We start from the raw sequence: 19800 nt of genomic DNA, 5'->3' as shown, positions 1-19800 counted from the left end.
AGTGTTGGGTTTTATTTTCTGATAATTTTTTGGTTTTAATAATAATTCCAAATGGATCTATTAACCTTTTTCTTCTTTCTTTTTGTAATATTGGGGTGTTTAAAAGATCCCTAGCTCTATGGCACACACCTATGTCAATATAGCAAAGTCCAGATGCTTTGGTGGATTTTGTTTATTTGGTGGGGGGGGAGGGGTTTGCATCCTCCAGTGTTTTTATTTCTCTTTTATTTTGCAAAACCCTAAATTTTTCCCTTCAGCTTTTTCTCCTTCATCACTCAATTGCCCAAGGACTCTTTTGATCATTTGGCTTTTTTTTCCTTTATGAGAACTTACGCATTTTGAAGACAGACCCTTCAAATCCCATGTACTTTTAAGTCCCTTTCCTGGAATCTAAACTGATTTCCCAGGATATTTTCCCGTTATTTTCAGACAGCGGAAGGATGTAGTCTTCCTGATGGAGGTTCTAGATCGACCTTGGGCCCTCATCCATGGCGCCCCTCTTCTCTCTTCCTCGTTTTTTTTTTTGGCCAAAGCCTGGTGGCAGGGAATGGTGGGGTCACAGAGCAAAAGGATGGCACCGCGATTTGCTGTGCTTTCTTTTTATTTAGTTATTCTGAAGTTTGGCCGGTCTCTGCTTTCAAGTTATGCTGAGGCTGTGGTTTTGGCAGTTTTATTTCCCACTCTTGTTCCAATTTGTTTGGGAAGGAAGCACTGGGAGATGGGGACATAGGCAGCCCTCTGGTCCTCAGCTCTCTGGAAGTCTTTCTGCTTTTCCTTTGTAACTTTAAAAGGCAGAGCTTAGCGCATTAGCGCTCATCCTTTATTTTCTAATATATGCATTTGAGGTCATACTTTTCTAAGAATTATTAGCTGAATCCTCCAACTAGTTCATTATGACTGCAGGCTAAAACAACACAAATCTATAATCCATTTTCTAATTAACATTGTGATTTTTTTCCCTCGACCCAGAAATTTCATAAAATGTTTCTTAATTTCAAAATACGTAGGATTTTTTTTCTATTTAGCTGTTTGTTAGCAACGTTTAACTTAATTGTACTGTGGGGGAAAAAAAAAGACTGAATGATTTGCACTTTTTGAAATTAGTTGAGTTGCTACATGATCTAGAATTTGATCTATTTATTGGAAAATGTTCTGCATATGCCTTTCTGCATTTAGGTGCAGTGCTTCATACTGTCCACTAGGTGAAACTTGTTAACCATATTCTGCAGTGCCTGCTGGTGCCCTTACCTCACTTATAGCCAATCAGAAATCTGTTCCTCTGTCCCTTTGTGTTTGAAGCCCCTTCCCCAATAAAAGACCGTGTGTGTTCACACTGGGTGAACACACAGTTCCTCTTGCCTGTGTGGCCCACTGTAGCCTGTAGCAGTGAACCTATTAAACTTTTCCTTTGTTCTTAAACTATCCCTTGTCTTCGGTAAATTCTTACTAACCCACGTCACCGGCCTGTCACTAAGTGTCCCCCAACATATACTTAATATCTTTTATTTCCTTGCTAATTTTTTTGCCTGCCTGTGCCATCAGATCTACAAATAAGATTGTTATTTGTCTGTTTTCCTCCGTGGTTCTCTCCATTGTTGACTTTATTTTTAAGAGTAAATAAATTAAAAATTGCTATATATTTTTAAAATTACTATGTAAGCACCCTCTTTCTCTCTAGTAATGCGTTTAGCCTGAAATTTATTTTATTTTATTTTTTTTGGTACTAATACAGCTATTCCCACTATTAGTAAGTATTTACCTGATATTTTTTCTATCCTTGTACTTCCAAAGATTTTATATCCTGATGTTTTATATGTATCTTTTATAAATACAGGCATGCCTCAGAAATACTGTGTGTTCTGATCCAGACCATCGCAATAAAGTGAACATCACAATAAAGCAAGTCACAAATTTTTTTGTTTTCCAGTGCATGTAAAAGTTATGTTTACACGGACTGTAGTCCATTAAGTATGCAATAGCATTATGTCTAAAAAAAAACTTAATTGAAAAATATTTTATTGCTAAAAAGTGCTAACCATCTTCTGAGCCTTCAGTGAGTCATAATCTTTTTGTAACAGTAACATCAAAAATCACCAATCACAGATCACCATAACAAATATAACAATGAAAAAGTTTGAAATATTGCCAAGAGTTACCAAAACGTGATACACAGACACGAAGTGAGCAAATGCTGTTGGAAAATGGTGCCGATAGACTTGCTTGACACAGGGTTGCTACACACATTCAATTTGTAAAAAATGCAATCTCCGTGAGGTGCAATAAAATGAGGTGTGCCTCCAGCACAAAATAGTGTTATTTTGTAAATAGTATATTAGCGCATTATAAATTATGCCATGATAAATGTGGTAGGCAGAATAGCAACCTCCCAAAGATGTCTGCATCCCAATTCCTGGAACCCATGAACATCTCACATGGCAAAAGGGACTTTGCAGATGTGATTAGGTTAAGGGTCTTGCGATGGGGAGGTTAGCCTGAGTTATCCAGGTGGGCCCAATGTAATCACAAGGGTCCTTAAAAGTGGAGGAGGGTCAGAGTCACAAGACACTATGCTTGCTGTCTTTGGAGATGGAGAAAGGAGGCCACAAGCCAGGGAATGCAGGTAGCCTCCAGAAGGAATGAAATCTTGCTGACACCTTGATTTTAGCAGCATGAGACCGAACTTGGACTTCTGACCTCCAGAATTATAAGAGAATAGATTTGTATTGTTTTAAGCCACTGAGTTTGTGGTAATCTGTGACAGCAGCAAATAGAGATCCTGTACAATAATACACGACTCCAAAATCTCAGTGGCTTTCAAAAACAAAAGATCATTTCTTATTCACAGTACATGTCCTTTTCAGTTTGGCTTTTGATCTGCTCCATGTCTTCTTTACTCCTGACGCTGGGCTAGAGAGGCTGCCACTACCTGGGGAATACCTGGCCAGGGGCAGATGGAAAACGGCAAGGGCAGAGCCATCTTGGCACTCTTAAAGCTTCTGCTCGAATGTGGCATAAACCATTGCTGCTCAAATTCTATTGACTGAAGCAAGCCACGTGGGTAAGCACACACAGCATAGGGAGAAGCATCTTCCCAGAAGGAAGGACATCTTGTCCTGTTGGGAAGGGGCAGCATGTACAAGGGCCCAGTGGCACGAGGGTCAGGGATGGTAGGGGATGGGGCTGACAGAACTAAAAGAAGCCGGAGGATGGTGATGGAGGGGCAGGACCAGGGATGCGGCTGCAGAGATGAGCAGGGGCCTTCATTTATCCATCCACCAAATGTAAGCAACATGTTTACACAGCAGGCTCTGAGTCAGGGCTGGGGGTCTGGGAACTGACAAGGCTGATGAGACCCCTGTTCTGAAGGCACTGACCTGGTGGGAAGGACACATGAAATAAGTAAACAAGGAAGCAAATGGATTGCAGACAGTGATCAAATAAGTACCGAAGTTTAAAAGTTTGCATTTTATTAAGAGGACTGTTTTTAAAAGGTCATTCCAGCTCTAGAGAGGGCCCAGAGCACAGGGAGTCAGGAGACTGTTTAGGGAGTGATATGGTGGTCCAGGCAGGTGAGGCGGCTGTCTTGATAGGGGAGGAGACAGTGGGGAGGAGAGGTCGGCATGGATTAGGGAGAGATTTTCGAACCAGAATCCACAAGATTCAGTGATAAATTGGACGTTGGGAGCAAGAAGAAAGGTAGAAATACTTTCAAATACTCATCTAAGAGAACGCTACCGAGCGATGGGGGGGGAAGCAGCACGTGACAAACGTATCCAAAGCAGACGTACCGCAGGCTTCTGTTTACACCAAGTTCTGAAACAGACACAACTAACCTATGATGACACAGTCCAGAATGGTGACTAACTTTGGGCTTGGGGGAGGACTGGAGCCTGGGAGAGGGTGTAAGGGGCAGCTGTGACATGCTTTCTTCACCTGACCGCAAATTCACCAAGCCACTCACTTCTGATCTGTGCACTTACGGGCATGGCTGCCATCCTGCAGTAAAAAGTTTACTTAGAAACAACGACTGTTGGTTTCTTCTTCTTGTTATTTTTGAGCAACTATTGGTCAGTAGATGGGGAAAGTGAGGAAGGAACAGGTTCGTGGAGGCACCCGGAGGTACAAGTGTGGATTCAGAGGAGCTCTCCCAGGACTGGGAGAGCCTTTGGAGCTGCTGGAGGGATTTAAAGCCAGTGCAATAGAGGATTCCACTCCAGTTTAGGAAGCCAATCAGGAAGTGTGTACAGAGGAAAGAGGCCCAGAACCAGGCTGGAAGGGTGGCTGCCCCGGGCCTCTGGGATCCATGATCTATGGCAACCCTCTGGCCATGCCCTCTCAGGGCTCGTCTTCATCTCCATCTCCCGTCTCCTGCTCCTCCCTCCCCCGGGCCTCTCTGCCCTCACTTAGCCTCCTACGCAGCCAGCCAGGGTCGCCTGGAAGCCCCAGGCCTCTGGCTCCTTCTTCTACAGTGGCCTCCCCTTGGCTGCCTCTCCTCTCTGGTTTTTGTCTGCTCTCTGGGGCTTCTTGAGGCCTTCAGGGATGGAAGAATCCTGCCTTTGAATTTCTTCCCACAATCCGTACCAAAAACCTGATAATTGTACGTCATCAAGATGAAAGAGTTGCTCTGTGAAAGACAATGTGAAGACAATGAAAAGATGAGCTAGAGTTTGGGAGAAAATATTTGTAAATCATGTATGTGACAAAGGTTTTTGTCTAGAATATATAGATGGTCCCCGACTTACAATGGTTCAACTTAATGGCTTTTTTGACTTTATGATAGTGCCAAAGTGATAGGCATTCGGTAGAAACCATCCTCCGAGTTCTGAATTTTGTCCAGGTTGGTGACATGCGCCGTGATACTCTCACGTGATGCTGCGCAGCAGCAGCGGGCCACAGCCAGCACGGGGAAACAGTCAACACACTCACCACCACTCTGTACCCAGACAGCTGTTTTATTGGGACCTAACCCCATTATAAGTTGAGGAAGATCTTGTATGAACTCTCTAAACTCGACAGTAAGAAAAACAAATAATCCAATTAACAAACAGGCAACAAACTTCATCAGACACTTCACCTGAGAAGATGCGTGGATGGAAAATGCACAAGTGTCTTAGGGCTGCCATATAACAAAGTACCACAAACCAGGGGGCTTAAAACAACAGAAAGTTGTTATCCTTCACAGTTCTGGAGGCCAGAAATCCAAAATCAAGGAAGCAGGGGGCCTTCCTTACTCTCTTAGCTTCTGGTGGGGCCGGCAACCCTTTCGGTTCTTGCCTTCCAGCTGCGCCCCTCCAATCTCTGCCTGCACCTCCTGTGGCTGTCTTCCCTGTGTCCGTGTCTAGTTCTCTCTGTATGTGTCTGTCTCTGGGTCTCTTCTTCTCCTAAGGACACCAGTCATATTGGATTAGGACCCACCCGAATGGAGCAGAGTATGACCTCAACTCAATTTGATTATATCTGCCACAACCCTTCTTCCAAATAACATTACATTCCCAGGTAAGTGGGGGGCAAGAAGTGACTTCAATATATTTTTTAGGGGAGACAATTTGGCGGTCTCTTATGAAGTTAAAGATACATTTACCATATGACTTCTCCTAGGTTTTGACTCTAGAGAAATTAAAAACTTATATCCATATAAAAGCCTGTACAGGAATGGTCACATTAGCTTTATTTGTAATAGCCCATACTGGAAACAATGCATTCCATACTATGGAATATTACTTGGTAATGAAAATAATTGGTAATAAAAAAAAATGAGCTATTTATACATGCAACAACCTGGATGGGGCTCAAGGGCATTATGTTGAGTGAAACAGCCAGTCTCAGAAGGTCACATACTGTATAATTCCATTTGTATAATATTCTTAACAAGATACAATTATAGAGAAGAGATTAATGGTTGCCAGGGGCAAAGGTGGGGAAGAGGGTGTGACTCTACAGGGCTAACATAAGGGGCTTCCTTGAGGGTGATGGAACCGCTCTGTATCCTGATTGAGGTGGTCATTACACGAAGATTGCATGTGATAAAATTTATAGAAGGAGACACCGAATTTAAAAAAAATGTAAAAGTGAGTACTTTTAAAAACTGAAATCTGAGTAAGTTCTGTAATTTTGCTGTATCAATGTCAATTTCCTGGTTCTAATTATTTCCTCATTAAACTATGGTTAGGTAAGATGTTACCATTGGGGGAAGCTGGGTGGAGGAGACACAGACACTTTCCATCCTTTTTAGCAACATCTGTGTGAGTCTAAGTTCTTTCAAAATAAAACGTTTACAAAAAATGTTAAAAAAAATTCCCCGAGATGGAGAATGTCAGATGCCCAAGGCTGTCCTTGAAAGGAATGGCCTGAATCCACCCAGGATTAAGGTGATACATCTGCTATCAGGCTTTTCTGTACCCCTAACTGATCTCTAGCCCGACGTACGGTGGGGAGGGAGCGAGGTCAGATACACAGCTGGTCTAGGGGATTCACTTACAGTTCACTGAACTGCTTCTCCACACCAGGCTCCATCCAGAAACAGGGCTGGACCAGATAGCTTGTGCTTCAATGTGGGGCCTGGGGCCAGGCAGCCAGGCGGACTCACGGCTCTCCACACTCGCGCTGTGTGGCTGGCAGTAAGTTACTTACCCTCTCAGAAACAACCCGAACTCTGTGTTTCAGTTATTTCTGCTTGTAAAAGGAGGCTAATCGTAGCACCACTTCATGGGGTGGTTATAAGGAGATGATTCGATCATAGCCTCTTTAGGAACATGTTTGGGGGCTTGCTGTGGAGATAGCTTCTTCTTTGGGGGAGGCTGATAACAAACACACAAGGGGAACCACACACACACAGCAGGGTGGTCTGGTGGAGGCAGGTGTTCAGGGAAGTTCTTGCCAGCCTTGTGGAGCAGGGGAGATTGCCACAGAGAAACCACGAAACCCACAGAGGTTAGAGACACAGGGACACCAAGACCCAAGGAACAGAAAGACTCAGACGAGAGAGACCCAGAGATTAAGAGAGACTGAGAGACACAGGAAAGGAGGGGTCATCCGTAGAAGTGAAAGTCCACCCTGGCAGTGGCCAGAGCCAAGGCCTGAGGCTGGGAGCAGGGCAGGGAAGGGTGCTGGCTGTCCAGCCTGGGAAGGGCAGTGGTGTCACAGGAGAAGCCTGCATCCGGTGACTGGGGACCTGGGCTGCATGCCTGGCCTGGTGCTCACCACTCGCCTTGCTCAGCCCACATTTCCTGTCTTTCATTCACATGTCAGGAGGTTGGGGCCCTGAGCCTCAGTTTCCCATCTGAAAAATGGCCACAAGAACCACAAAGGCTACTTCCTAGGGCCATACTGTGTTTGTCATGTGACCTGAGCCCCCAGCTGCTGCCACCGCTGGCAGGACTTTCAGCACAAGTTATTAAACTTAAATGGGCCTCCATTTCTATTAAATACATATTTGAAAAGCCACCTGACACCACCTCACACTCATTTGGATGGCTACTATCAACAAAACAGAAAATAACAAGTATTGGCCAGGATGTGGGGCAATTAGAACACTTGTGCACTGTGTGGGGGGATATAAAATGGTGTAACCACAGTGGAAAACAGTTTGGCATTCCCTAAAAAAATTAGAAATAGAATTACCCTATGATCCAGCTATTCCACTTCTGGGTATATACCCCAAAGAATTGAAAGCAGAGTCTCAAGATATTTGTACACCCATGTTCACAGCACGATTCACAGTAGCCAAGATATGGAAACAACATAATTATCCACTGATGGATGAATGGATAAGGGAACTATAGACACATATAATAAATAAATACACAGAATGTATTTTATGTAGATACATAAAATAAATAGATAGAATGGAATATTATTCAGCCCTTAAAAAGAAGGCAATCCTGACATATGGTACAGCATGGATGAAACCTGAGGATGTTGTGCTAAGTGACATGAACCAGCTACAAAAAGATAAATACTGTATGATTCCACTTATATGACGTAGTGTAGTCAAATTCATAGAGATAGAAAGTAGAATGGTGGTTGCCAGGGGCTGAGGGAGGACAAATGGGGAGCTATTGTGTACTGGATACTTAAAAATGTGAACTCAAAAATGTTAAGGCAGTAAATTTTATGTTATGTACATATTTTGGGGGTGGGGGGAGGTAATTAGGTTTATTTACTTATTTGTTTGATGGAGGTGCTGGGGATTGAACCCAGGACCTTGTGCATGCTAAGCATGCACTCTACTACTTGAGCTATAGCCTCCCTCCCTGTTATGTATATTTTATCACAGTAAAAAAAAAGGGGGGGGGGGAGTCACCTGTCATATGTGGAAAGTAATGCAGGTGCTGACTGTCCTATAGAATTGTAGAGAGTGAGCCAGTGAAGAGGAAAAGGCTTAAGGTCTTCTGTGTGTGTGTGTGTGAGGGAAGAGGGGAACGGTTAGGTGGTCTGGGCAAAGCCTTTCTCCTCGACCTTGGAGACACTGGAGTGGCTCCCCGTACCCTTAAAGGACCTTGAAAAGGGGATGTGGCCCCTGGGAATTCTCACGCCAAGACAATCTCCTCTCTGGTTCCCAAGTTTTGGGATTCTTGGTTCTAAAACAAACATAGACATACCAAGCGACCCTTCCCCAGCAGGGCACATTCACTGCATTATAACTTACCCATCAGCCACTCGCCGCAGCCTGACTCGCATTCCAGGTCCGCAGGCCGTGGGGTCCAGCTAGCCTGGTGAAGACCCCTCTTGTAGGTGATGAAACTCTGGAGAAGCTTTTTGCCTTGGGGAGCCGCAGCTGGGAGGCGAGTGGTGGAGACTGACCCGGTTTACCGCATGTAAAGGTGAGGGGTGATGGCGAGAAGCCCCACCCCTTCCCAGAAAGGGGTCTGATTGGTGGAGGGTCGCGGGGGCGGGGCAGCTCTGGGGCTATATAAGTGCGCTCGCTGAGCTGGGACTTATGCTGTAGGTAACCCCTGAGCTCAGGTAAGACTTCTCTTGGGAGGAGGCTGGGCTTCTTATGGGAACCTAGATGGGAGCCCCCCCGCGTAGACCAAGGGGTGGTGCAGGGGGCCCTCTCCTGAGCCCCTTAGTTGGAGTCTCTCTCTTCATAGCCCAAAATGTTTGAGATGGCCCATCCTTAACTTGCCCTAAACCCCAGTATTTGTCTAATAGCATTCCTCTCTCTGGGCCTCAGTTTTCCCTCTGTGAAGTAAGGGGTTGGTGGTTCTCTCAGCGCTGCCGCTTTGGTGTGGGGAGAGGGCGTGGTTGTGAGTTGGGAGGCAGGAACAGCAGTTAAACTCTGGCTTTGGGGGCAGACAGGCTCCACCTTGAAGTGGCCGGGAGACCTCCGTGCTTCAGTTTCCCTGTTTGCAAAATGGGTCTACCTACCAGGATGAAATAAGATAATGTCCTTAAAGTATTTAACACAGCTCCAGGCACTTAGGAAGCCTCAGAGGTACTTGTGGCTGCTATTCTTACTCTGGCCTGGTTTGGGGTGCCAGGCAGAGGAGGTGGGGTGCTGCAGCTTCCAGGAATTCTGCTGCTTTTCTGGCCTCACCACCCCCCCCCCCACCTCAGTTTCTTTCTGTTCTGAGTTCTCTGTGCCCGTTCCTCCATCTTCTGGAGGTCATGTGTCAGGCCAGCGACATCGACCCCCTTGACTCGTGCGGGAGCAGTGGGGTAGGTGCTAAATCCTGGGGCTGCTTTCTCTGCAGGTCACCCTGCCCCACCCCACCTCACCCATCCCCATGAGATGAGTGACACCGAAGGTCCTGCCACAATCGCTGCGGTTGGCACCCAGGTGAAGCTGGGTGGCTGGAGCCGTCAAGGTGAGGGCAGCAAGTCTCTCTGTTTCCGCCAGCATCAGGAGCTCCAGGCCTTCCTCAGCCTTCTGGGTGAGTCCACTTGGGGGCTGGCAGGGGAGTGGCTGTGGAGGCGCAAGTGTGAACAGATGTGAGGCAGGACCTCAACCTGCCCATGCAATCACCGGCAATCTCTGTCCCTTCCCTTCTCAGGTGACCCCCAGTTTGGAAGGTGGGGGGATCATGTCAGAAAGTGGGTTCAGTGGAGGATTGGGTTTAGGAACTTCTGATGCTGCTCTTTTCTTGTGGAGGGTGGGTGGTAACCCCAGTCCACTCTCTCTCCTCTCTACCCCCAGAGCACAGTTTCCTCCAGGAATTCCTCTCCAAAGATCCCTGTTTCCAGGTCTCAGATAAGGTGAGGTGGTACAGTGCAGATAGAGGCAGGATCACTTGGGGAAGTTTGAATAAAGTGGGTGGGGCTTCAGTGCTGCTAATTCATTGGGTCCCCTGGTCTAGTGGAGTGAACGCCTCCCCTTTAAACCCTTGTCTTTGCAAACCCCTCCCCACCATATTACTAACCCTACCAACACTTCCTTGGGTGCAGGTGGGCCTGGCACAACCCCCTCTCCCCCGGTGCCTACCTCTAACTCTCCCTGTTTCTGTGTCTGCAGTATCTCCTGGCCATGGTGCTGGTCTACTTCCAGCGTGCCAATCTGAAGCTCAGCGAGTACACCTGCAGCAATTTGTTCCTGGCACTGTGAGTGGCGTGGGAGCAGGGGGGAGGGGACACTGCTGGGAGCTGTGGGGTGGGGTGGGACAGTTGCTTATGGCCTCTGTTCCCTGCCCCCGGCCTCTGTGGCCAGGTACCTTGCAAATGACATGGAGGAGGACCTGGAGGACCCCAAATGTGTGATTTTTCCATGGGCCCTGGGCAAAGATTGGCGTCGTCGAGTGTCAGACTTCCTTTGTCAGAGGGACAAGCTGTGGGCACGGATGGGCTTCAGGGCGGTTGTGAGCCGCCAGTCCTGCGAGGAGGTGAGGCCCTACCAGCATCCTGCGGCTGGGGAAAGGGGCTGGACCTCCCACCTCCCATTTACCACCCACTCTTCTCATGCAGGTCATGGCCAAGGAGCCGACCCACTGGGCCTGGACCCGGGAGAGGCGCCCCCACCATGGCAGGGCTCAAAGGAGCTACCCAAAGGCCCAGGTCCCCCTCCCCCGGGGCCCTGGCCTCTCACCACCCCACTGTCCCCTCTGCAGCTTGCCCCCTCGCCGCAGCTACTGCTGCCACCACCCCCGCCCCTTGCCTGTCGTATCCAAGTGCCCTTCCCAAAACCCTGAGGGGCACTGCCCTCCCTCCCAAGCTAGTCTCTCAGTGGCTGAAGACCCCTGGGGTGGGGGCTTCCTCATTGTCCTGCGCCACCAGCTGCAACTGGAGCCAGGCACCTACACCTTTCACAGTGAGTTGGGGATAGGAGCTGGGGGAAGCTGGGAGGCAGGTGTGGGGCCCAACAGAATGGGAAGGAGGGGCATGGGGCCTGGGGTCCAGCAGGCCTGGGCACGTGTCCCAGCTCTGCCACCTGCTAGCCACGTGAGCCTGGCAAGCTTCCACTGAGCATCTCTCTGTCCTTCTCCCCCAGTCCTCTCAAAGCCACCGCCGTGCCCTCGGCGCTGACGCTCGCAGGGTGAACAGCCCATCCGCTTGCTGCTGACCCAGCTCTCTACTGCCTGTGGTCCCCTGGCCTCTTGTCTTCTTGGCCTCAGACTGGCAGTGCTGCCCATGCCCCCTGCCCCCTCCTCCCAACCTGCAACTTGTACCCACTCTGACTTGGCTCCTCTAATAAACTCATGTCCATAGGACACCCACTGTGCTTAGGGCCTAGTCTGGGTCCTTGACCCAGGGTGGGGCTAGGGAGGGAGTTGTGGGGAGAGGGGGTCTGCCAGGTTCAGGTACCAGCGGTTGACACCTGTGAGCACAGGCCCTGTAATAGCCCTTCCCCTTCCCACTGGTGACCAGTCATCCTGAGCATCAGTTTCCCCTCTATAACATCAACTATGGATGATGAGATCCACACAGTGAAGATGGAACAGAGTGAGATGAGGTACATGCAGTCCTTAGAAGAGGGCCTGGAGCCGACTGGACCACAAAAGCTCAAAAGGAAAATGGCTCTATAGTCAGCCTAGAAATGCCTGCAGGGCCAGGTCTATGCAATCAAACATAATGTAATATTATAATACAACCCTCCCCCCTGAAAAAAAAAAGTAAATTTGTTAATTAAGGAGCAGGGAAGACTCCCCAGAGGACCTGGCATTTGAACTGGTTCTGAACAATATCAAGTTTGCCCATGCTGGGGTGGGAAGAGGTTACTCTTAGAAAGACAGTCTAGAGGAGTGATTAAGACTTGGTCTCTGGTGCCAGACAGCTTAAGTCCCTGGTTGCTGTGTGACCTTAGCATGTTATTGAATCTCCTCTACTGCCTCATCTGTAAAATGGGTATTACATTAAAACAGGGTGTTCTCAAATTTGAAAGAGTTAATCCTAGAAGGGTTCAGAACTATGTTTTAAGAACAGAGCTCGAATGTGGATGTTATTAGGAGAGGGAACTGCTGCACAGAGAAAGGCTAGAGGGGAGGGTATGTTTGGGGTGTGGCTGGAACAGAAGATGGAGAAAAGTCTAAAGGGTCAGAAGGCAGAGGAATCTGGATGCCATTCCCAAGCATGGAGGTAATGCTTGGAGACTGTGGACATTAGAAGCCAAGACAAAGTACTGCAAAGTATTTCTTAACAGTTTTTCAAATAAGTAATATATTCACATGTATGTTTTGAATTTTGAACCAAGAGTCATCTCCTACCCTTGGAAACAATGAAAGTAATAATTTATGTCCTTCCAGAGAAAGACTCTAAATATGCATAACCGAATGTGGTGTAATAAAATATATATTTGGTCATTGTCCCAGGTTCTCGGCACAGAGCTCCTAAAATCCTCTGAATGTATAGGAGTGCCTTTTGTCATTCCTAAATGTGCTTTGGATCACACCTGAGTTTATGCTAATGAGGTTACTCAGGGTGGGGGCTAGTCACCAGAAAAAGTGATCCAGAGGGTAGAAACTTTCAGCCTCCTCACCACCTCCAGGAGAGGCAGGGCACTGGAGATTTGGAGTCTTTTAGGGAGGGTGGCTCACCTGGAGAGGGCAGAAGCTCTGCACCCCTCCCCCACACGGATCTCTTCTATTTGGCTACCCTATGAATCTCTTGCCCTATGAATCTCTTCTATTTGAATGCTCCTGAGTTGTAACCTTTTTAATAAACTGGTAACAGCCAGTAAAGCACTTTCCTGAGTTCTGAGTCTTCTACTGAATTATCAAACCTGAGAAAGTATTTGGTACCTGGGAAAAAAACACACACTTGGTATAAGAGGTGGTGTCAGAAAAAAGACACCACACCAAAATTGCATATATGTCTCACCCCGTCCACCTTTTTAAAAAATCCAGTGGAAGAATTCCATACATCCTATTGTGTAATTAATATATTTTGAAGATGGTTCCTCGTTCACACATTCCTTTTGACAGCTATATAGTATTCCTCTATATAAAGGTACTATAATGTATCTTGTTTCATATTGATTGATATTTAAGCTGTTTCCAGACTTCTGCTATTCCAGACAGTGAATGAACTTTGCCAAATGTCCCTATAATGGGGCTATCCCTGTACAGCCCCTCAATCTCTAGCCATGTATGTGTTTTCCAGAAAACTCACCAGTGAGGTACCAGATTTTTTGTTTGCTAAAGTAGAAAATGGTGTCTTAGTGAAGGTTTAATTTGTGTTTTTTCTTCTTCTGAGTGAGCTCAAGCATTGCTGCATATATTCCAGAGCTGTTAGTCTTCTTTTCTGTGAATTGTCTTTGTCTTTACCCATTTCTCCACTGTTTTTGGTACCTGACTCACATATAAGGAAAAATAGCCCTTCAAGATGTAACTTGTAAGTATTTTCTTCAGTTTATCATTTTGACTTTGCTGTACAGATTTTTTAATGTGGTAAAATAAAATTTTGTGGCTTCTGGGCTTTATGTCAGGGTACAAAAAACTTTTCCACACTGAGATGACTAAAAACATTTCTCCCTTCGCTGCTGGCTGTATTTTTGTTTTCATTTTTTACATTTAAATCTTGAGTTCATCTGGAATTTATCATATACGAAATTCCCTTTGCCAAACCCAATATTGTTAAGGTTTTTCCTTCTCTTTCTTCTAGAGGCTTTATAGTCCTAGGATTTATATTTAGGTGTATAATACAGTTTGAGTTAAATTTTGATATGTTGTATCCTAAACAGTTATCAAATCCATCTACTTCTTTTGTGCCTACCACCTCCTTAGTTTGAACCACCCACTCCCAGGCATCCTTCTCCTTCCTTTGTATAAATCTAAGCAGCCTTCTACCTCAAGCAGAACAAAATCCAAACTCCCATGGCCCATCCAGCCCTGCCCGAACTCTTCTCTCCCTTTCTCTCTCGCTGCTCAAGCAACACTAAGAATATTTCAGTTCCTCCATATGCCAAGGCAATTAATTCTCCTACCTGGCATCTCCCCCACCCCTGCCATAACTCCCTTTGTCTGATTTATGCCTACTCTAATACATAGATTAGCTAAGGCTTCAGTTATAGGCTTCCTTCACACCATTTCTTCTTCCCAATTAATTGTGGTTGTAAGACTTGAATCACTGACTCCTTCAGAGAGAGCCAAAGCTGTGGGTCTTTACCATCTTATGCCCAGGTGAGCACAGTGCCTTGCACATACAGGAGGCAGTCAGTGCCCACTTGGTGAACAACCGAACGCAATCAGTAGGAGTGACAGGTTTGTGAAAGTAATTCTGGGGACTGTGGGACACATAGATTGAGCCAGAATGTTTTGCTCTGGGGTGACGGGAGCATCTTTCCTCTCCCAGGCTCCTGCTCCCTGTGATCCAGTCACAAGAAACACTTGCAGTTCCCCTATTGGCCAGTGTTCCCCCCCAGCCTCAGGACCTTTGCACACACTGTTCTTTCAGCTAGTAACATCTTTTCCAGCATCTCACTGTCTAGTTACCTCCTACTTTTCCATCAGGATTCACCTACCTTAATTCCTGAAACTGAACCAGGAGAGCAGTCTCCTATAGTAGGGACTGATCTGCCTTAGTCATGGGTCTCTGCTATGCAAAGACCTGTCAGAAGGGTTTAGTCAAGATTGGACACATAAATGCCCAATGGTGAAAAGCAAAGACCCAGAAACTGGTTCCAGCACTGACTCACGAGTTGAAGGAATTCAGCAAGTAGCATCCTCTTAGGCCTCAGTTTTCCTCATCTGTAAACTGGGAGTGAGAATGAAGACAGATTAGATCAGTGGCTCTTAACCTTCTTGGGATCATGGGTCCTAAAATCCTAGGAAAGCTATGCACTGTTTCCTGAACAAAATGCTTGTGTGCGCATCATATAAGAGCTGCAACCTGGTGGGCTAGGGCCCCCAAGGTCAGTCAAAAGCCCTGAGCTGGGGGGTGGGGGGGGGCTGCCCCAGTCTCCCTCCATGCAACCTCAGGGCTCTTCCAACTTCACGCATCTTGGGAAGCAGGGTCTCTCTGGGGCCTGGGTGGGCCTGCTGTACTGCTCTCAGCCTCCGCCGCCCCCTCCCGGGTAAGTCCGCACTCGGGCGCTCCCAGGTGTGTGGGCAAAGGATGGCTCGCGGAAAGGGAAAGGCTGCCGACCTTTCCAGGTTCAAGAAACCTCAGAGCGCAAGAGAAAGATGGGCTCCCACAGTTGCTCATTTCATTCCATTCGCTGCGCAAACGGGGAAACCAAGGCCGAGAAGGGCAGGGTCACCCAAAGTCACGCAGCGAGCGCGGGCCTGGAGGGCCGATTCCCCGCACCTCGCCCGGACGCCCGGAGCCGCTAAGGCGGGGTGGCGGCGTCCCGAGCCTGCGCCCCAGGGCGCGGGGGCGGGGAGCGGGCCCTGCCCAGGAGCCTGGCTGCGGCGCGGACCCGGCGGGGTGGGGCTGCCGTTTGCCGAGCGTCCGGCAGGGGTCCGCTCGCCGCCAGCCCGGCCCCTCCTCCGAGCAGCTGCCGCAGCCCGAGGTAATCTCGGCCCCGCGCTAGGGGCGCGCGGGGACAGGGGTGGGGGGACAGCTGCGGCCCCGCGAAGGAGGGGCGCCGGGGGGACAGACCTGAGGCTGCAGGAAGCGGCGCTGCCGGCCGGGACGCCCGGGAATGCCCTCCGGGGCGCCGCGTGGGGTTGGGCCGCCCAGCCCTGCAACTTGAGCTGCTGCCCCTGGTTAAAAATACCCCCTGTCGCGCCCTCTTCCCTCCCCCTCCCCTGCGGTGCCCTTCCGTCCAGCGCCCAGCCCTTCCACCTCGATATGCGCTGGCCCCTCCCCGGGGACAACTCTGCCTTTTACTAATTTGTCCTCTCGCGGAGTTGGCCCAGCGCCTACGGAGGGAGGGGCCCGGAGACTCCTTGAGTTAGAGAGATAAAGAAAGTGCCCGAGAGATAAGGGAGAGTAGAGAGGAAGCGGGCTTGGAGCTCGAGGAGGAGGAGGAGGAAGAAGAGAAGAGGGAGAAGGAAGGAGGGCGGAGGGGCCTCGGGAGGAGGGCGGGGAGGAGCGCTCTTCCTGGTTGGGCCCTGTCTTGAGCTGCCGCTGGGGAAGCCAGCCGCAGGGACCGCAGCGACCCCCAGACACTGCTCCCCCAGGTAAGGAGCTGGGTGGCCGCACCGGGATTCCTGGACCCTGGCCACAGCTCCCGGGCTGAGGGGCTGCCTCTACCCCAGCCCTCGGAGTGCCTGGGACAGGGGCGGGGGCTCGGGAAGCCGCACGGCTCAGGCGGCGGTCGCAGCCTGCGCTCCACGCTGTCTCCGGGGTCTGGGCTCGGGGGGAAGGCTGGAGAGGAAGGGAGTGAGGCCCAGCGGCCCTGTTCTTCCGACCTGTCTCAGGGCCCTGGGACGGGGGACCCTGGCTGCCTGGACTTCTCAGCTCCCAAGCCAGGGAAAGGGGCCAGTGCATGGGAGCTTGGCTAGTTTGAGAAGGAGGGTTATAGGAAGGCAGTCAAAGAGGCTTTCCCTGAGGTCTCCCACTTTACTGGTTCCCTGCGTTACTATCTCGGGCTCCGCCCTGCCCCACCTGGCTGACTGACCCCAGGACTGCAGGCCCAGGACAATGGGAGTCTGTGAAGAGAGGTGGTAGCATTGTAGAGGCGTAGGGAGGTGGTGGCCAGCACACCTGCTGGATGGGAGGCCCCCTCTCCTGAATTCTGGGAGCAGGGGGAGGTGGCAGAGAGCCCTGATTCCGTGAGGGGAGCAGTGAGGAGACCGCAGGTTTGGGGAGGAAGGGTGGCAGGGGCCAGAGAGTGGCGTCAGCAAGCAGGAGCCCCAGTTATAGACCTGGGCTCTCAGCAGCCCCATCTGTCTCACAGGATGGCCGAGGAGATCATCACTCCGGTGTACTGCACCGGGGTGTCTGCCCAAGTGCAAAAGCAGCGGGCCAAGGAGCTGGGCCTGGGCCGCCATGAAAACGCCATCAAGTACCTGGGCCAGGATTTTGAGCAGCTGCGGGCTCATTGCCTGCAGAGTGGGGCCCTTTTCCGTGATGAGTCTTTCCCCCCAGTGCCCCAGAGCCTGGGCTACAAGGAGCTGGGCCCAAACTCCTCCAAAACCTATGGCGTCAAGTGGAAGCGTCCCACGGTGAGAGGGGCCACCCTGGGTGGGATTCAGTTTACCTGCATCCTGGGTGAGGAATGTGAGCAGGACTCTAGGTCCCTAGTGGGAAGTTGCTCTGGGATGGCTGGGATCCAGTTTCTAGGAGGGGCTGGCCCAGAGACAGGACTCTGGGTCTCTTTCAGGAGCTGTTCTCAAACCCCCAGTTCATCGTGGATGGAGCCACCCGCACAGACATCTGCCAGGGAGCGCTGGGTAGGCCCTGGGGGGTTCTGAGTGTCTTTTCCATGGTAGTTCCCCACACCCATTCTTTCCTGCTCTGCCTCAGCTCCTCCCTCCTGCAAGCCTAGGCAGGCTCTGGCTATCAGCGCTGGGGCTGGTTTGCCCAGCTTGCTGGGTCTTTTCTGTAAGTTGAGGGGCACCCTGCCCAGGGAACCCCAGGTTCTCCTCAGTATGGCACCCATGTGCACTACTGGGAGCAGACTGGTGGAGCAGGCCTGACGTGGATCTTTCCCATCCCAGGGGACTGTTGGCTGCTGGCTGCCATTGCCTCCCTTACCCTCAATGACACCCTCCTGCACCGAGTAGTTCCGCATGGCCAAAGCTTCCAGAATGGCTATGCTGGCATCTTCCATTTCCAGGTGAGGAGCCCCACACCCACCTGGGACAATGGGATTGGTGAGAGAGGGGTAACAGGAACTGGAGAAGGTGAGGACCACTGACCCATACACAGCAGTCTGAAGTTAGGGTGGCTCAGGGCCACACCTTGCAGGGCCAGCCCTCCCTCTCGAAAATACTTGACTTCTTGATTCCATCTCGGATCTGTCAAGTGTGAAAAGGTCTGTCATGTGTGAAACGGTTGGGCAGGTATTTGGGCTGGCAGTTTTCCTGGTGGTTGTGCATATAAGGGGAGATGGAAGGAAGCGCTTGGAAGAGTAGAAAGGTTTCTGTGTTACATCCTGTGGGAAATCCTTTTCCTCCTCAGGGTCTCAGCTTCCCTGTCTGAGAAATAGAGTTGTTCCCCTGGGGAAAACAGACTAGCACATGTGGCCATCTACACCGTTGTCATCGGTCTCTGCACCCACCCACCCCAACTCTTCCTACACTTTGGCACCCTCCAGCCTCTGAGAGAGCCCTGCAGAAAAGACTCAGGATTAAGCCTATTTAAACCAGCTTTTCCTGACGTTGTTTGCGCACAAGGCCCATTTTTTAAATCACACTGACGAATTCTCAATAAGCTGGTTTTAGGAGAGACACACTCCAGCAACTCTGGATGAGAACCTCTGGCCGTGGTGTTCTCTCCTTCTGCCTCGTCAGGGCGCTCCTTACCCTACTTCATCCTGACCCGCCTTGGTGCGCACAGTCTGCAGGACACACGGCGCGTTTAGATCTGCTTTGACCAAGTGCCCCACCTGCAGAGCTGGTCCGCAGGGGCGTGGACTCGCCGCCCTTTCCCCGCCCCCTCCCCTCACTCCTCCAATCTGCTCCTACCCAGCCTCTGATTGGGTCGTTTACTCGCCCGTCCCACCAGCGGGTGCTGTGGGCCCACCTCCTCCCCTTGCTCCATTGTTCTGCACCCCACCCGCCATAGCACTTAGTCACTTTCGGCTTGCTCCTGAAGGCATCTTGAAGCAAATCCTGTGATTGTGGGAGTCTAGTCTATCTTGTGGTTGAAGGATCTGGATGCCACATTTTCCTTCATACCTAATTTACATGGACACCCCCCACCCCCTTACACACACACACACACACCACACACACGCACACACACACATACACACACCACACACACACACACACACACACACACACACACACACACACACCCTGGTTCCTGGAGAGCCAAGGCCCAAGGGCTTTCCAAGCTCTCCATACCTGAAGAGTCACCTTGGTCTGTTTCAAAAATATCAAAAAAGCTTTAAAAAAAAAAAAAGCTTTACCTTCCTGATCTTCTTTCGTTTTCCCATGAGGAAGGCATTGCTGTTCCCTTTTATGGATGGAGAAACTGAGGCTCAGAGAGGATAACTTGCTCAGGTTCTGTATGTAGGACACATGACCTAGAATGTGGTATCTAATAAGTGGCAGAGCCGAAGCTTGAGCTCAGGCCCAGGGGATTTCAAAATAGGTACTCACTGTGCCCCTCCTCCCCCAGCTTTGGCAGTTTGGGGAGTGGGTGGACGTGGTGGTGGATGACCTGCTGCCCACCAAGGACGGGAAGCTGGTGTTCGTGCACTCTGCCCAAGGCAACGAGTTCTGGAGCGCCCTGCTAGAGAAGGCCTATGCCAAGTGAGTAGGGGCCCAGGGACAGGTCCATGCCACCCTGGGATTCGGGGTCCTTCTTAATGCA

The 19800-nt window shown here is 49.8% G+C and overlaps 2 protein-coding genes and 1 long non-coding RNA gene across 10 annotated transcripts in view; 2 read left to right on the top strand and 1 right to left on the bottom strand.

The window, feature by feature from the left end:
* SPDYC (speedy/RINGO cell cycle regulator family member C) overlaps nucleotides 1-11652 on the top strand; it is a 35495-nt gene extending 23843 nt beyond the window's left edge. For 7 of the 8 annotated variants that reach the window (XM_074371775.1, XM_010957119.3, XM_074371773.1 and 4 more), the window contains 5 exons: nucleotides 9696-9875; nucleotides 10139-10197; nucleotides 10454-10539; nucleotides 10646-10817; nucleotides 10900-11652. In XM_074371775.1, the coding sequence (XP_074227876.1) occupies nucleotides 9696-9875; nucleotides 10139-10197; nucleotides 10454-10539; nucleotides 10646-10817; nucleotides 10900-11397 (995 nt within the window). In that variant the 3' untranslated portion in view covers nucleotides 11398-11652. The remainder of the gene's footprint in view (nucleotides 1-9695; nucleotides 9876-10138; nucleotides 10198-10453; nucleotides 10540-10645; nucleotides 10818-10899) is intronic. The other variant, XM_074371777.1, reaches the window with a different exon arrangement.
* LOC141578817 (uncharacterized) lies at nucleotides 9752-16069 on the bottom strand. The gene is made up of 3 exons (XR_012509518.1): nucleotides 15970-16069; nucleotides 14891-15123; nucleotides 9752-9907 (listed from the first exon to the last, which is right to left on the bottom strand). It is a non-coding gene; the product is annotated as an uncharacterized LOC141578817 (long non-coding RNA).
* Nucleotides 15928-19800, top strand: part of CAPN1 (calpain 1) — a 24435-nt gene continuing 20562 nt past the window's right edge. Inside the window, exons 1-5 of the mRNA XM_010957120.3 lie at nucleotides 15928-16493; nucleotides 17213-17480; nucleotides 17639-17708; nucleotides 17976-18094; nucleotides 19606-19739. Coding sequence (XP_010955422.1) covers nucleotides 17214-17480; nucleotides 17639-17708; nucleotides 17976-18094; nucleotides 19606-19739 — 590 coding nt within the window. The 5' untranslated portion in view covers nucleotides 15928-16493; nucleotide 17213. The remainder of the gene's footprint in view (nucleotides 16494-17212; nucleotides 17481-17638; nucleotides 17709-17975; nucleotides 18095-19605; nucleotides 19740-19800) is intronic.

This window comes from Camelus bactrianus, chromosome 10 (assembly GCF_048773025.1).
Source record: "Camelus bactrianus isolate YW-2024 breed Bactrian camel chromosome 10, ASM4877302v1, whole genome shotgun sequence".
Classification (NCBI taxonomy): Eukaryota; Metazoa; Chordata; class Mammalia; order Artiodactyla; family Camelidae; genus Camelus; species Camelus bactrianus.
The sequence above is the reverse complement of the archived record's forward strand: the minus strand, read 5'-3'. Positions and strand labels throughout refer to the sequence as shown.